Below are 16,974 nucleotides of genomic sequence, written 5' to 3' on the forward strand. Positions count from 1 at the left end.
ACACAATTCCTTACCCATCCAGGCTAATAGCCATTAATGGACTTAACCTCCATGAATTTATCCAGGGAAATCAATAGTTACAGACATCTTTTAAAGTATGAATTCACATTTTAACACAGCCTTAGTACCATGAGAAGGGAAGCACTGTAAAAGATTTGTCCTTTCCTTACCCACAACTAAAAACCTGTATAAGCTAATCTGTTTACAGATCTACCTACAGCTATGGAAGATACTTAGCACTTTTCGTCTTTGAAGTATTATCATTAATACTCCATATTAGCTGGGAAAGACAAAAGAATAAAGTATCAACAGTCAGGAACGGACATGAAATTGGTTTTCAATTTTGACTGAATGATCCAAACAAGACAGACGCAGTTTATATACACTTTATTACCGTTTTGTTCGCTGTCATTTTGGCAGCTGATCCGAAGTCTACAAGTTTAATATGTCCTAGTCGGTCAATGAGAACATTCTCTGGTTTGATATCTCTGTAAGTAAGCACAACACAATCAATAATCTCTCTATGCCAGTCAGTAGCTGTTCCTTGCTGTCACTTCTACATAACATCTCCTTACTACTCAATCTGTGTCTCCTCAACTGCATGCTGTTCTTCATAACCCTACATAGGGATTCTGTGGGGTCCAGACTTCCAGTTGTTGCTCCACTCACAACTTTGGTTTTAGGCAGTCAGCTACTGAGCTTTCCCCACTGGAGGGTGGAGGAACCAACAATTAATAACAAATGTATTTCTTCCACCAAAAAGGAAAGAGAAGAGAGGAGCTGGTGTTGCATTGCTATTTCATGACACATCAATGTGCTGAACTTAAATGGCAATGCAACATCATATGGTTCTCAACCCAAATCCTTAGAACCAACTTATTTTGTCGTTCTTCCAAACTCCATTCAAAGCCAAGTAGTCTTCCAGCTGTTAAAAGTCTGTGTGCTGCTGCCCTACATGCAGCAGCTGTTGGTTGGGACATATGTGTGGTCTGTCCATATGACTGAATACTTGGGGTGAGTATCAGATTGTAATGACATCCATGGATCCATGGTGATAGGTTCCTTAGAAATTCTTGCAATACATACATGCACCCAAGTACTCTAACATACTATATTGGCTTTGTTTTTCCACAGCACTCATCTCACCTCACCTCAATAATCTTTAACAGTTCAAATAGTTTATTTTATTATTTGGTGCCAAAAACATCCAAACTCAATTGCTGTAAAATGTCTTCATATTTCTATGGTACAAAACAATGTAACTGAGCTTTCAATCATATGTAGCCATCCTTTCATATTAGTTTCACGGTTTACATCAAACGTAATGCCTTCAGCAACAACTGCAGCGGGAGTATAATTCATTTTCTAACTTTTTTCCTAACATGTACGAAAGACAGACCTTGAAATAGATGTCACATGAGATTTGGAGTTCACCACTCCAATACTCATTCCAGAATTATACTGATAAAATCATAAGTGTATTTCAAAGAGATGCCCACCTACCGGTGTACATAGCCCATCTGATGGACACTGTGAATGGCCAAAACCAGCTCTGCTAAATAAAACTGCACCATACTTTCATCTAGTTGGTCTTCATATCGGTTTAAGAGTGACAATAAGTCTCCTCCAGGTTGATACTCCATAACCTGAATGAAATTTAAGAGACATGGTTGTAGTTCAGATACACAAAAAGACATCTGATTAAGCCCTTAAATACTACATAGGCCAGATAATCTTATAGTTAGGCTTGTATTTTATCAGTAAATGTAGATAAACATCAATTTCACCATACATGCACAAATCAATTGAAAAATATATCCATTGATAACAGAAATTTACAGATAGGCCAAGAAAGAAAAACATTGCTTATTAGAGTTTAAGGCTAAAATTTTGACATACAATGTTGACAGCTTCTTGTTTTAACATGTATAAACCTTTAACTTTTTGAATCTCAGTGTCTGTCATTAAATAATTATTGTATGACTCTGCATAATTTCCCACAACTGCAAAAATATAAATCAATAAAAATCTTTAAAAAAAAAAAAAAGGAAAAAAAGCTTAGGACCCATAATTTTGCACAACTCTGAAAAGTTAAATTGATAAAAATAGAAAAAATGCTTAAAATAAAAAAAGCCAATATTATCCATTGAAATTATAAAAAAAATAAAAATCAAAAATTCTGCCAAGCCTACTTATGGTGTAGGAAAATTTACAGAAGGAAAGGTAAAACTTCCAGCCACCACAATGCTGTTTAATACAAACATAGAAAAGTTCAACCTTAAACACCACAGAAGAGAAAAAAAATTCTACACTTACCAAGTAGAGATTTTTTTTGTCCTGAAATGCATAGTGTAACTGTGGGATCCAGGTACCGCTACTCCGAGATAATATACTCCGTTCTTCCTTGAAAAATGACACCTACAAAAAGAAAATGGATTAGTTTTAATCCTAATAAAAAGTAGCAGAATGCATTAGAATTCCCTAGCTCCAGAGGAGCATCTATCATTGCCATAAGCTTATAACGTGCCATTTATTCAAAAGTTACTTACAAACCATCATCTGCCACTAACCAGCTGTGTGATCTAGGAAAGTCATTTCACCTCTCTGTACCTCTATTTCCCTTCCCACACTTCATTGCCTTGTTTGTTTAGATAGGAAACTCTCCAGGGTAACACCATCTCTCATTACGCATTTGCATAATATTTAATATAATGGAGCCCCAATCTCATTTGGCACTTGTCACGGAGCCACTGGGCAATGCTCTGGAACTACTCCATATGAAGCCAATCAGGACTCTGGGGGAGCTTCTTCTCTGTGAGCAGACTGTCTCCAGGGCAAAAAGCTTACACAGCTTTGACCTTCCTGGGTCTGACCTTGGAGCATTCAGCATCCCCTTCTCATACCGTGCACTTCCCACAGCAAGTCCGCACAGGCGGGACTCCTGGGGAAGCCAGAGGGCCCTGCACCCCCAACTCTGCAGTCAGACGTGACTCTCAGCCAGCCAGTAAAAAAAAGACACTATGGTGCTAATAAGCGATGGCCACATAAACACCGCCCTATACCGGAAACCCACTGACCGCTATTCCTACCTACATGCCTCCAGCTTTCATCCAGACCACACCACACAATCCATTGTCTACAGCCAAGCTCTACGATACAACCGCATTTGCTCCAACCCCTCAGACAGAGACAAACACCTATGAGATCTCTATCAAGCATTCTTACAACTACAATACCCACCTGCTGAAGTGAAGAAACAGATGGACAGAGCCAGAAGAGTACCCAGAAGTCACCTACTACAGGAGGCCCAACAAAGAAAATAACAGAACGCCACTAGCCATCACCTTCAGCCCCCAACTAAAACCTCTCCAACGCATCATCAAGGATCTACAACCTATCCTGAAGGACGACCCATCACTCTCACAGATCTTGGAAGACAGGCCAGTCCTTGCTTACAGACAGCCCCCCAACCTAAAGCAAATACTCACCAGCAACCACACACCACACAACAAAAACACTAACCCAGGAACCTATCCTTGCAACAAAGCCCGTTGCCAACCGTGTCCACATATCTATTCAGGGGACACCATCATAGGGCCTAATCACATCAGCCACACTATCAGAGGCTCGTTCACCTGCACATCTACCAATGTAATATATGCCATCATGTGCCAACAATGCCCCTCTGCCATGTACATTGGTCAAACTGGACAGTCTCTGCATAAAAGAATAAATGGACACAAATAAGTCATCAAGAATTATAACATTCAAAAACCAGTCGGAGAACACTTCAATCTCTCTGGTCACTCAATTAGAGACCTAAAAGTGACAATTCTTCAACAAAAAAACTTCAAAAACAGACTCCAAGGAGAGACTGCTGAATTGGAATTAATTTAGGCCTGAATAGAGACTGGGAGTGGATGGGTCATTACACAAAGTAAAACTATTCCCCCATGTTTATTCCCCTCCCCCCCCCACTGTTCCTCAGATGTTCTTGTCAACTGTGGAAATGGCCCACCTTGATTATCACTACAAAAGGTTCCCCCCACCCCCACCCCCACCCGCTCTTCTGCTGGTAATAGCTCATCTTAAGTGATCACTCTCCTTACAGTGTGTATGGTAACACCCATTGTTTCATTTTCTCTGTGTATATAAATCTCCCCACTGTATTTTCCACTGAATGCATCCGATGAAGTGAGCTGTAGCTCACAAAAGCTTATGCTCAAATAAATTTGTTAGTCTCTAAGGTGCCACAAGTCTTCCTTTTCTTTTTTTAAACGACAGGAACATGGTCTAAAACAGAGCTTGTAGGTACAGAGACCAGGACCCCTCAGTCAGGTCCATCTTGGGGGGCAGAGAGGCCAGAGCCCCCTCTGGCCCTCCCTCCATTTCCCCAGCCAACTCCAAACTGAAACTCTCCAGCTCCTCCTCTCGCCTTTGTCTCTTTCCTGGGCCAGGAGGCCACCTGATCTCTTTGTTCTCCAACACCTTCAGTTGGCACCTTTGCAGAGGAGGGGCCCAGCCCATCAGTTGCCAGGAGACAGGGCGTCGGCCATTCTCTGTGCAGACACCATCACACTGGCCCTCTAGGGCTCTGCAACAATCACACACCCTTATCCCACCACCTAGATACTTAAGAACTGCATAGGGGAAACTGAGGCACACACACAGTATTCAGATAAAACATTAAGAACATTCCCACTTTGTCACAGCACTTTTAGGCACTTCCATAATAAAAATAGTAAATAATATCACCACCACCAATTGAGGAAAAACAAAATCAGACAAGAACAAGAACCCATGCTAGCACAAGTAGGAATGAGCATCCTATGACCAATTCTGCAATAAATACATAGTGAAACATTAAATTACAATGCTACCTTAAATGCAATTCATTCAATAAGATTTCCATCAATCTAGCTAATCCCAAATCAACCCAAACACCATGAGGTGGATTTATTGTTGAAATATTAGTGTAATTCTTTATTATATCATTTAACTCCAAGTTAGAACCATCTTTCCCATCAGAGTTTTTAATCAAAGTTTAATAATAGAGGAAAGAAAATGCTCACGGCCACTAGGTCATCTTTTGCAGGTCTACTGACATAATTAAAAGAATATACCATAAATTAATACACATACATGTTCTCGTGCCAACAAGGACTCCTTGCTCATCACCTTCATAGCATAGACATCACCAGTCACCTTCTCTCTCACCACCTGTACTTCTGCAAAATGACCATTTCCCACCAGACGTTTTACTTCAAAATCCTTCACACTGGGCAGCAGTTCTCGTAACTCAGCTACAGTCTCTGAATCTGCACAAAAGGAAAGTTATTTTACATTAGACACGTAACATTTTGTGATGATTACAGTTTTAGCAAAGGAAGAAATATTCCTTTAGTTCCAAGCCCTCAATAAGTATTAAATCACTTTATAATTTGCTTGTTTACCTACATCAAGCATAATTAATTATTAAAAAATACTAATGCAAAGTTATGACTGAGATTTTAGAGTCAGGAAATTCAAAGATAGTTTGCACAGCAACCATAACTCAGCCCCTTTCATAGCATCGGAGAAATCAGAAATAAAGGAGACCTATTAGACCATCTCAACCATTCTCTGCCAATACAAAATTAGTCTCTATACTGTGTTAGAGTACTTTGTCCAGTCTAGTTTTAGAAGTCAAATGGCAGGGTTTTCACCACTTCCTCACAACTTCCCTTGAGAGAGACTATTCTATAATCTAATAGAAATTACTAGCAATTTTTTCTTGATATTCAGCCTAAATTTTCCTTTGCTCAGTTTATCCCACTCTTCCTTGTTATACTTCCTGGGATCATGATAATCAATTCCCCTCTTTCCATTATTTTAGTCTTCAAACGCTAGTACTTTCATTCTATATGTAATAATTAGAAGTCAGATGGAACTATTATAGATAGTCTTATAAACTCTGGTTAACTGACTGTTGTGCAATTAGATCTTAGCAAAAATGCTAGTTGATTGTAATGCAGTTTTCTTTAGAATCTCAGCATATCACTAGTAAAATGGGCTGACTGAAAAAAATTCTTAGGTGCTGACCTACTGCTTACAGGATATAACCGCCAACCTGCTCACACACACAAAACACCATACATAATACATGGTATCTAAAATATTACACCAGGCTAAAATAATTAAATATTTATCTTCCTTCTTAAATCAGCCCTTCCAAGCCTTTAATTATTCTCATATTCTCCAAATTCCTTCCAATTTGTTCACATCTGTCAATGGTTTATAGCCAGAACAATTCTGTATGGAGTACTCTGAGGGGCTTAGAATAGAAGTGCCTCCTGAACCATAACTATATCATAACTACAAAATCACATAAGAAAGGATGCACTTTAAATCCTTCAGCTGACTGTGCAGGTGGACTTTTGCATATGTACAGAGCTCCAATAAGTTCAGGGGAGTTCCACATAAATGCAGGAGTTGTCCATACAAAGTCAGTTACAGGATCAAATCAAAGACAGCAATATTAATGCTTTATGCATTTAAGTTTGTTATTTAAATGCCCATACTTTTAACTACTATCCATCAAATTAGTTCTAGAATTACTCTCAGAAAACTTACACTTTTTTACAAAGTTGCCTACATGTTTAATTTTCATTAAAGAAGGATTGCTGCATTCTTCAAAAAGAACGAATAGGGAATCAAGGATGCCTTCCCGGGAGAGAGGAGACATCTGCTGTTGAGTCACAAAGGGCGGCTTCCCCTGAAAAAAAGCAACAGCAGATGGAGACTCAGACAATAATGAAAAGCCTCAAATCAATAACATATGTATAGGAACAGATTATATATTATCCATAACCAAAAAAATCACTGCTTCAGAAATTAAACAAATAATATTTTAGAGGTTTGTTTTAAATACATCAGATAGTTGTGTGCATCACTAATCACTATTACAAATGTTTTACTTTTTTCCTTGAAGAAAACTCAAAGAAGGCAGCTAAAAGGCCAAATCACATCATCTGTGTTCTTTTTCTAGGTCCTCTGAATGCTTCTGATTTAAGTTGTCCTATTTTTATACTAGCCCATGGATTTTGCCATGTGCTTCAGGAATATCTAGGCCAGCAGTTCTCAAACTGTGGGTTGGGACCCCAAAGTGGGTCACGACCTCATTTTAATGGGGTCGCCAGTGCTGGCATTAAACTTGCTAGGGCCCAGGACTGAAGCCCAAGCCCCACAATCCGGGGCTGAAGCCAAAGCCCAAGGGCTTCAGCCATGGGTGGCAGGGCTCAGGTTACCGGCCCCCTGCCTGAGCTGAAGCCCTTGGGCTTTGGCCCCCACTACCTGGGGAGGTGGGGCTTGGACAGGCTCAGGCTTCAGTCCCCACTCCTGGGGTCCTGAAGTAATTTTTGTTGTCAGAAGTAGGTCACAGTGCAATGAAGTTTGAGAACCCCTGATCTAGGCAATCACCATACCAACTCTTACTTGAAGGAAATGCTGTTTGAATCCTGGACACTAATTGAAAAAAAGATGCTCAAAGTGCAGCTAATTAGTTAAATGATGCTTATGATCATCTTCAAGTGAAAGTGAGAAGGCTGCAAAGACTACTGGTCCCAGCATGCAGTGTTCCATTTTCATCTCAGGAGAGTCCACTCAGCATCAGATGCTCTATCTTAATCTGAAATCTGTAGTATGTGAGCAACAGCTCCATATTAAAAGATGGTCAGCTGCAATCATCTATACTTTATGCAAATTAGGTGCAGACTTTGAGCTTCTAGCAAGATGCCTTTCTATCACTCTCCAAAAAATCAGTTGGACAAAGCTTGGTTGCCCACAGAACACAAGACATTTTTATACAGTGAACACAGATGCAAACAAGATGCAGTTCATCAGGTCTGATGCCAGCTTCCCTATACCTGAAAGAGCAGGTTCAGCCGAGAAGCACGGCTAGCTATGGGCTCCATCGAGGCTGGCTCCGTCGGACTCCGCACGGCATATTTAAACTTCAACATCTTCACAGTTTACCCCAGAAATATACATCCTAAAAAGAAAGTTGGAAGGCCTGTCAAGTGGAGATATTTTGAATAAGGGGAAATTTTAAAAGAAATCTTGGATAGTTTAAACCAAAAACATTTTTTAGAGAAACAAATATTAAAAACTAATTCAGAAGACGGACTTCCTGGAGTCCACTAGGGACCTCATTATTGCTAATATATTTCATGTGGAAGGCTCTGAGCTACTATAGCTACGGGTAACAGTGCAGAGCCCTACGTAGCGCAGGGTGAATAATTGTTCTTTCAATTCAGTGGAGTGACCTGAACCAATAATATTTTCTTTTTTCTTGTCTACATAAAAATCTGAAAGTTTCATTTCGGGTTGGACCCAAAACTAAACATTTTTTGTGGGAAGAGGAGCTAGTTAAATCCAGCTAATTGTATAAATGAAATGTCATTTAAAAAAAATCAAAATGTCTCATTTCCAAAGTGTCAAAAAAGAAACATTTCAACTTTTTTGGAAATTATTCCCTCATTTTTGACTGAAACTATTTGCTAATTTTGACCTGAATTCGTGAACAGGTTCACTCAATCCAGAATTGCATTTTTTGGTGAATAAACCATTTGCCAAAACAAATTCACTCAGCACTAACTCCAAGATGCATAAGGTCAATAGAACTGTTTGTGATTTTGTCAAGTTTCAGTTAAAAGAATGTTGTTAATCCACCTCCCCATGGAGGTTAAGGGCATGGCTACACTTGCAGATGTAGAGCGCTTTGAGTTAAACCAGCCTTCATAGAGCGCAGTAGGGAAAGCGCTGCAGTCTGTCCACACTGACAGCTTCAAGCACACTAGCATGGCCACATTTGTGGCACTTGCAGCGGCACTGAGTGCAGTGCATTACGGGCAGCTATCCCAGCATGCAAGTGACTGCAACGTGTTTTTCAATGGGAGAGGAGGGAGGGAGCGTGACAGGGAGTGTGTTGTGTGTATGTGCAGGGAGAGAGAGTGGGTTTTTCGGGGGCCGAGAGCATGTCAGCATGCTGTCTTGTAAGTTCAGACAGCAGCAGACCCCCCCCTCACACAGCATTCCACATTAATGGTTGCTTTGTCTCAGGGCAGATAAGCATGCCGGCTGTCAGAAACGGAGCTTTCAAAGGGCATATCCACATTCCTACAGTGATTCAAAAACAATGACAAGAGTAGCCACTTGACTTAAGGGGATTATGAGATGTTTCTGAAAGCTGATCAGAGCGCAGTAATGCAACACCTCGTCCACACTGGCGCCGCGGCACTCCAGCAGGGGTGCAGCAAACGTTATTCCACTCACCAAGGTGGAGTACCAGCAGTGCTGTAGCCGCGGAGTCAGAGCACTCTACGTGCCTTGCCGGTGTGGACGGGTAGTGAGCTAGTGAGCCCAGGGCTCCTTTATTGTGCTGTAACATGCAAGTGTAGCCAAGCTCTAGGTCGACCTAACTACATCACACAGGATGCAAAATTTTTCACAACCCTGAGTGATGTAACTAGGTCGATCTAATTTTTAGGCATGAACCATGCCTTATATGCTTTAGAGGAGAAATAGCAAGAGAGATCATACAAAGTGCTGCCAGTGTCTTTATCTTGCCAAACACGCAAAATAAAGACATTGAGAAAAGGGAATCCCTCTCATCCACAGTTAATCTAAAGGTCACTTGTAACTATAGGAAGAATTATGGCTTCAAACACAAGCAGAATCTGTAAACTCACGCTGTGCCTTTAATCACGAGGGGAGATTTTCAAAGCTGTTTAGGAAAGTTAGATGCACAACTCCCACTAAACTTATGGGAACTGTGGATCTAAATCCTTGAGACAACTTAGAAAGTCCCACCTCACACCAGTGACAGAAGCAAGGAAACTTGTTGGGTAACAGTGCAGTAGAACCTCAGTTACAAACACCTGGGGAATGGAGGTTGTTCATAACTCTGAAATGCTCGTAACTCTGAACAAAAAGTGATGGCTGTTCTTTCAAAAGTTTACAGCTGCCAACATTGACTTAATACAGCTTTGAAACTCTACTATTCAAAAGAAAAATGCTATTCTTTTTTTTTTTTGGTAGTTTACATTTAACACAGTACACTACTGTATTTGCTTTTTTCTTTTGTCTCTGCTGCTGCCTGATTGTGTACTTCCAGTTCCAACTGAGGTGTGTGGTTTACTACTCAGTTGTAACTCTGGTGTCCATAACTTTGAGGTTCTACTGTACCTGCTTTATAACCAAGCAGTACACCTGGCAGCTAGCCTAGTGCACTCAAATCATAGGGAAAAGACACCTCACTGCAACATTTCATAACCAAATGGTTTAAGGGCCATCCATCCCACCTAGTAAGGGGAGCCCTAGTATAGCTGTCACTACCAAGCCGCCTTCTCCCAAAGAACAGGCTGAGGGCTGCCCCCACCCAAGCGATGCCTCAACGTGTGTGTGGAGGGAGGGGGAGCTGGCAACCCCCTGCCTGAAGAGAGGGGCAAGCCCCCAATGAGAGGGGAATAAGGGGGGGGGGAGCTTGACTCCCTCCCTCCCTCCCTCCAAGAGAGGGGACTTAAGAGGCTTGACCTTCCCTACAAGGGAGAGCCCAGCTCTCAGGAAGACCCCAGCGCAACGCCGAATGAGATCGGAATGGGGGGGTGACACCCCCATCTCTCCAAGGAAAGAGAGGGGAGTGGGGGGGGGTAGGCTGACCTCTCCCTGCAGGTCAGTTGAAGGAAAAGGGGAGGGTTCCCTAGGTCCAGGGAGAGCCCAGGAAAGTCGGCAGGAAGAAAAAGTCCCCTCCCTCCACGGAGGAGCCGGGCTCCCCTATAAACAGGCACACAAACCAGCCCTCCAAGACCTCTTACGCTCCCAGCAGCCCCCACGCCCAGGGCCTTTCTACCCACCGCCGATCTTGCTTTGCCGCCATCCAGGTTTGAACGGTGCGGGGGTAGCGTCCCCATCACCATCATTTCCGGTGACGCAGGGCAGACGTCAGCCTTAGCCAATCCCCAATGTGCCTCCTGGTGACGTTAGCGCTCCGCCCAGATCACGTTCGTGCGTCAACCCAGCCCCTGCCCGGCGGACAGACGTTGTGGGCGGAGGCAGTCCGCTCTTAGGCCCGTGCTCGCGCGCAGGAAAGGGGGTGGGGGGAATCGTTTAACGGTTCTAACCGTCGCGTTTCCCTCCTCTCCTCCCTCCCCCTGAGGGAAAGCGGGACTGGGCTGTCCTGGAGGCTGGTCCCGGTCCCGCGCTCGCCAGAAGAGGCAGCCCGCGTTCAGCGCCTGGCTCTGCCCCTCACCCCACCATCTAAGGCCTGCCTGGGCCCACAATGTAGGCGAGAAGGGGTAGCACTGAGAAAAGGCCCCCAACGCTGGGTGGCGCATAGAAGAAATGCCGGGGGAGGGCACGTGGTAGCACAACGTGGCGAGGTGGCGTGGAAATGCTGCAGGGCAGCGTGGGCCCTGCCAGGCACCCCCGGGGTGCTCTGCCCAGCGCGCCAGCCTCGTGTGAAGATGTTGCTGCACGGCCACGTGAGCTGGGGGAGTGGGTGTGAGGCTGCCCTGCCAAAGTGACAGGACACTTTGAAAATGTCAGCGCATTTATTATGCGATGGGAGGGTGTTACTGGTCCAGTAGCATCGGGGCAGGATGCAGTGTGGTGATGTGCAAAGATCAGGCAATTTGGGGACATACTTTTAAAACTAATCTTGGTAACTGGGTGAGTTGACCAGGGAAATTATGTCAGTTGCTGGCCTATTATTTGGCCACGATCAGATATTCCTGCAAGAATGCTATGATGTAAGCAGCAGCCTGCCTTTTTGATTGAATCATGGTACCGTTCCATCATTTTTAGAACTTGATTGTGTTTCACGATTTCTGATTTAAAATAACTCAGTCAAGTAAGGTTTAGAGTAGCAGCCGTGTTAGTCTGTATCTGCAAAAAGAACAGGAGTCAAGTAACTTGTTTATTGTAATTAGGCATAAGTATCTGTCTATAGCTAAGACTAAGCCTGTTGGAGACCATAAAGTCTTTCTCTTCTATTACTATTGTAATAAATTAATGCTTTAAAAGAGGATTATTTTGACATTTGACTGGTCAATTGACCTGTTATCAGATCGTTCAACTGCCCAACCCTAAAATAATCACATTGCAGTGTAGAGTCTCACAAAGCAATTTGTTACTGTCTTACCATCCATCAATCATTTCAATTATGATAACGTTGTCTTGATATCAAGCCAGCAAAATATGGGAATACTGGTTTGTTGCATGGCTACATGCAAGTCACTTTACCTATACATACTTTCATCTCTCTTTCTGTAAAATAGGGATGACACCTATCTACCTCATTAGGATGGTGGGGGCCTAAATTTTTGTAAATCACTTTGACCTCCCTAGATTAAGGGGTCTATATAAATACTAAGTACTATCCTAAACAGAAAAATTGCTTTTTCATTTTTATTATGAATTTTATATAGTTCCTCTAGTGATTTACTCCTCTCCTCCCCCCCAGGGAGACTTAAAAGGACACTGTTAAGATAATCATACCACACATATTTTAATTCCATATCTGGGTTCACTTCAAGCTACTAAAACTGGAAGTTTTAAAATCTCATTTACTTTCCACCATTTTCACTTCTGATTTATTTGTATTTCACTCAGCTTGAACAATGAACCTAGACTGGTCAAGTCTATGTTCAAGATCTCATGCATTACCATACTGGGTTGTGGTTGTTGTATGCATAACCCTACAAGGGAATATTTAAATCTGTTTATTGAAATTGTTGTAGACTGCTCTTGCACACTCCAAAAGCTACCTGTAAAGAGAATTTTGTGTTTCATGGGAAAAACTAATGATGACTGACAGCCAGCATTGTTTTATTTAAAGGGACAATATAAAGTTAAATCTTATTTCAGGAAACTAATTACAGATATTATGCTTATAGCTGCATGTTCCTATATTTGTGTAAGCCTCATGGCCAGGGGAAAAACATTTTATTCATTCTAGGTGAAAAGGGAAAGTGCTGCCACAGAGAGCTCTATTTGCATAGGCTACCTAGTCACAGTTTCTCTAATGACACTTGGAAAGTCACCATCACTGTATGTGAAGTTGGATTGGCGGGGTGGGAGACGTAGTGGGCTTCCAGAGAGAGTATGGGGACCTCCAAGCAATCGGGACTCTCTGTCCAAGGTTCTTAAACATTCTTGGTTCCCCTCCCAAGGGGACTTTGTTGTGAGAGAGAGTGCAGAGAACAGCATCAAAGCTGAGGGGATTCTGGTGAGGCACCTTTCTGTCCAGGACTTTAATAAAGCTGAATCACTTAAAATGGGTCAGGAGGTAGGTCTAGTCCTTAAAGTGGGGGTCACAGACCTGCCAAAAATCAATCTCTCTCTCTCTCTCTATAGATAGATAGATCAAGTTGGGTTGTTGAATGATACACTAAGTCATGGTCTTATCAAAGCTGCTGCTTCCATGTTATGATAGACCTTCCCATCCCTCTTAGGGGAAGGGGGACCCACACAGATTACTTTAACCACTGGTGGTCCTCCAAGCTGGTCTAAATAAGACTCCTTGGGACTGGAGACAGACCTGCAAAGAGATGCTGGGATTACAGCTAGTTACTGATCCAAAATGACTGTGGTTTGGTGGATGGCTGAGGTGGTACAGCCAAGGGACTGTTACCCTTCCCAGATTCTCACCAGCAGGTGGGAAGGAATTAGAGGCATTGTTGACAAACATATTGAAAAGAAGAGGAGGACTTTACTTGCACACACACACATATATTAGGCCTGTGAAGCGATTAAAAAACTTAATCATGATTAATCGCAGTGTTAAACAATAATAGAATACCATTTATTTAAATATTTTTGGACGTTTTCTACATTTTCAAGTAGTGATTTCAATTACAACAGAGAATACAAAGTATACAGTGCTCACTTTTTTATTACAAGTATTTACACTGTAAAAACAAAAGAAACAGTATTTTTCAATTCACCTAATACACGTAGTGTAGTACAATCTCTTTAGCATGAAAGTTGAACTTACAAATGTAGAATTATGTACAAAAAAACTGTATTCAAAAATAAAACAATGTAAAATTGTAGAGCCTGCAAGTCCACTCAGTCCTACTTCTTGTTCAGCCAATCGCTCAGACAAACAAGTTTGTTTACATTTGCAGAAGATAGTGCTGCCGTTGCTTCTTGTTTGCAGTGTCACCTGAAAGTGAGAACAGGCTTTCTCATGGCACTATTGTAGCCAGCGTCTCAAGATATATACATGCCAGATGTGCTAAAGATTCGTATGTCCCTTTGTGCTTCAACCACCATTCCGGAGGACATGCGTCCATGCTGATGGTGGGTTCTTCTCAATAACAATCCAAAGCAGTGCAGACCGATGCAGATTCATTTTCATCATCTAAGTCGGATGCCACCAGCAGAAGGTTGATTTTCTCTTTTTGGTGGTTCGGGTTCCGTTTCCGCATCGGAGTGATGCTCTCTTAAGACTTCTGAAAGCATGCTCCGGACCTCATCCCTCTCAGAATTTGGAAGGCTTCAGATTCTTAAATCTTGGATTGAGTGCTGTAGCTATCTTTAGATATCTCACATTGGTACCTTCTTTGCGTTTTGTCAAATCTGTAGTGAAAGTATTCTTAAAATGAACAACATGTGCTGGGTCATCATCCGAGGCTGCTGTAACATGAAATATATGGCAGAATGCAAGTAAAACAGAGCAGGGGACAAAATTTAATTCACGCATTATTTTTTTTAATGGGCGTCATCAGCATGGAAGCATGTCCTCTGGAATGGTGGCGGAAGCATGAAGGGGTATACAAATGTTTAGCATATCTGGCATGTAAATACCTTGCAATGCTGGCTACAAAAGTGCCAGGCAAATGCTTGTTATCACTTTCTGATGACATTGTAAATAAGAAGAGGGCAGCATTATCTCCTGTAAATGTAAACAAACTTGTTTGTCTTAAGGATTGGCTGAACAAGAAGTAGGACTGATTGTACTTGCAGGCTCTAAAGTTTAACATTGTTTTGTTTTTGAGTGCAGTTATGTAACAAAAATCTAAATTTGTAAGTTGCACTTTCACAACAAAGATTGCACTACAGTACTTATGAGGTGAATTGAAAAATACTTTTTTGTTTATCATTGTAATCAAAAATAATATACATTTTCTATTCTGTGTTGTAATTGAAATCAATATATATGAAAATGTAGAAAAAATCCAAAATATTTAATAAGTTTCAATTTGTAATCTATTATGTAACAGTGAGATTGAAACTGCAATTAATTTTTTTAATCACGATTAATTTTTGAGTTTATCGTGTGCGTTAACTGCGATTGATCGACAGCCCTAATACTATATATTCTGTTGCTGTGTTTTCCAAGTTTATAATTGTATTCCCTTTCTCTAATAAAGATTTCCGTTGTTTGTATATGGTCTTGCAGTGTTTGCACATGGGGAATTTCTTCCTGTTAAGGGCACGCAGCACAGGAGTATTTAGTTTTCCCAGGTTCTGAACTGGTTTCATTATTTGTCATGAGGGACCCTAGATGTATTGAACCTGGCCCTTTTTGCTGCCATTCGCCACCTGCAAGTAGTGTTACATTTGTAGTTTTTTCCCCTGCTGCTGTGCTCTGTGAAAGACCCAAACAAACAAAAGAGGCTATGCACAAGTACAGAAGAAAATGACAAATGAAACTGATAATACACACAGTGCACCAAGAAACTGAAAAATTCAGAAAAAAAATTTGTTCTTTGTTATAGTAACCTTAGCAGTTTCTTGTGACAATAGTAGGTAAGAAGCTTCAGACTAAAGTGTGCTTTATTTTTGTTTTTTAAGTTGGTATCACTGTAAGTTCTCAGAGCTAAAGGGTTGATTCCTTCATACTTCTACAATGTTTTAAATTACATGTTTCAAGGGCAGTCATAGGCGACTGATTCCTTCCCTTCTTAAGGGCAAGATTGGTGAATGCTTACTAATGTGACTAGGCTCATTCAATTTAAAGACTCACCAGCAGAACCTCTGCAAGTATACAGAACAAAATACTCATTCCCTACTATTAAATTAATTAAGAGGTCAATCAAAGACTTAACAGAATAAATAGCTCTTAGTTTTTCTTCTGCACCAGATCCTGATATGCAGCTTCGCTTGTCTGACATCTCACCATGCACTGGATTGATTACCATCTGTTTAGCACTTCTTGTTATAAGAGATGGGGTTTTCCTTGGCCAAAATTTTCCTTCCTCATGCTGTTAGGTAATGTGCTGAGATGGCTGCATTCCAAATGTTCTATGTGCCTATAACTGGTGCACTTTTAGAATGTATAGTACTAAGTAAATATAAATTAATGATATTTTTTACTGCTGAACTTTAGTGAAACTAACTGCCTGTGTGCAAAATGTAAATTACCATACATTCTGAGAATACTGAATGGATTTCTAAGCGTCTTTTTTAAAAAAAAAAAATTTTACTCTTCGTTTGTACTCTATGAAGAGCCCTTACAACTCTGCTCAATATGTATTGAAATCAATGGATCAGTGTATACATTTATCTTTGCATTCTAGATGGAATCTGAATTGTGATGTAAGCCCTGTACAGCTTAAAACTATAGGATATTTTCCTTTGTGGATCAGGTAGTGGGTGCTAGTGCTTTTAATAATAATAAATAATTAGCTCTTATAAAGTTTTAGAACAGACACTCCAACTGCACTGTTAAATTTAATTTTTGAATGGTCATAATGTACTGTATAGTCGCAAGTCTGAAATCCTAGGTAACTACAGATCTATTACAATGTAAAGTCTGACTTATATGTAAGGCGATATCGGCAATAGGTAACAGTGCACCTATCCAATGCCTTCTAAGAAGCTGATGACATGTCAACAGCTTGGAAGACCGATAAAGGCTGGATGGAAGATGAATTTCATATAAACATTTGCAAGATGCCCACTGGTAATATCTATTTGGCCCCTGGCTGT

The 16,974-nt window shown here is 41.2% G+C and overlaps 1 protein-coding gene across 1 annotated transcript in view; it reads right to left on the reverse strand.

Annotated features, from left to right (window-relative positions):
• CIT (citron rho-interacting serine/threonine kinase) overlaps window positions 1-10,962 on the reverse strand; it is a 97,566-nt gene extending 86,604 nt beyond the window's left edge. Inside the window, exons 1-7 of the mRNA XM_073313406.1 lie at window positions 10,893-10,962; window positions 7,905-8,029; window positions 6,613-6,754; window positions 5,143-5,318; window positions 2,317-2,418; window positions 1,504-1,646; window positions 395-488 (exon numbers count right to left, since the gene is read on the reverse strand). Of these exons, the coding sequence (XP_073169507.1) occupies window positions 395-488; window positions 1,504-1,646; window positions 2,317-2,418; window positions 5,143-5,318; window positions 6,613-6,754; window positions 7,905-8,000 (753 nt within the window). The 5' untranslated portion in view covers window positions 8,001-8,029; window positions 10,893-10,962. The remainder of the gene's footprint in view (window positions 1-394; window positions 489-1,503; window positions 1,647-2,316; window positions 2,419-5,142; window positions 5,319-6,612; window positions 6,755-7,904; window positions 8,030-10,892) is intronic.
• Window positions 10,963-16,974: the final 6,012 nt, after the last annotated feature.

Source organism: Lepidochelys kempii, chromosome 15 (genome assembly GCF_965140265.1).
Source record: "Lepidochelys kempii isolate rLepKem1 chromosome 15, rLepKem1.hap2, whole genome shotgun sequence".
Lineage (NCBI taxonomy): Eukaryota > Metazoa > Chordata > Testudines > Cheloniidae > Lepidochelys > Lepidochelys kempii.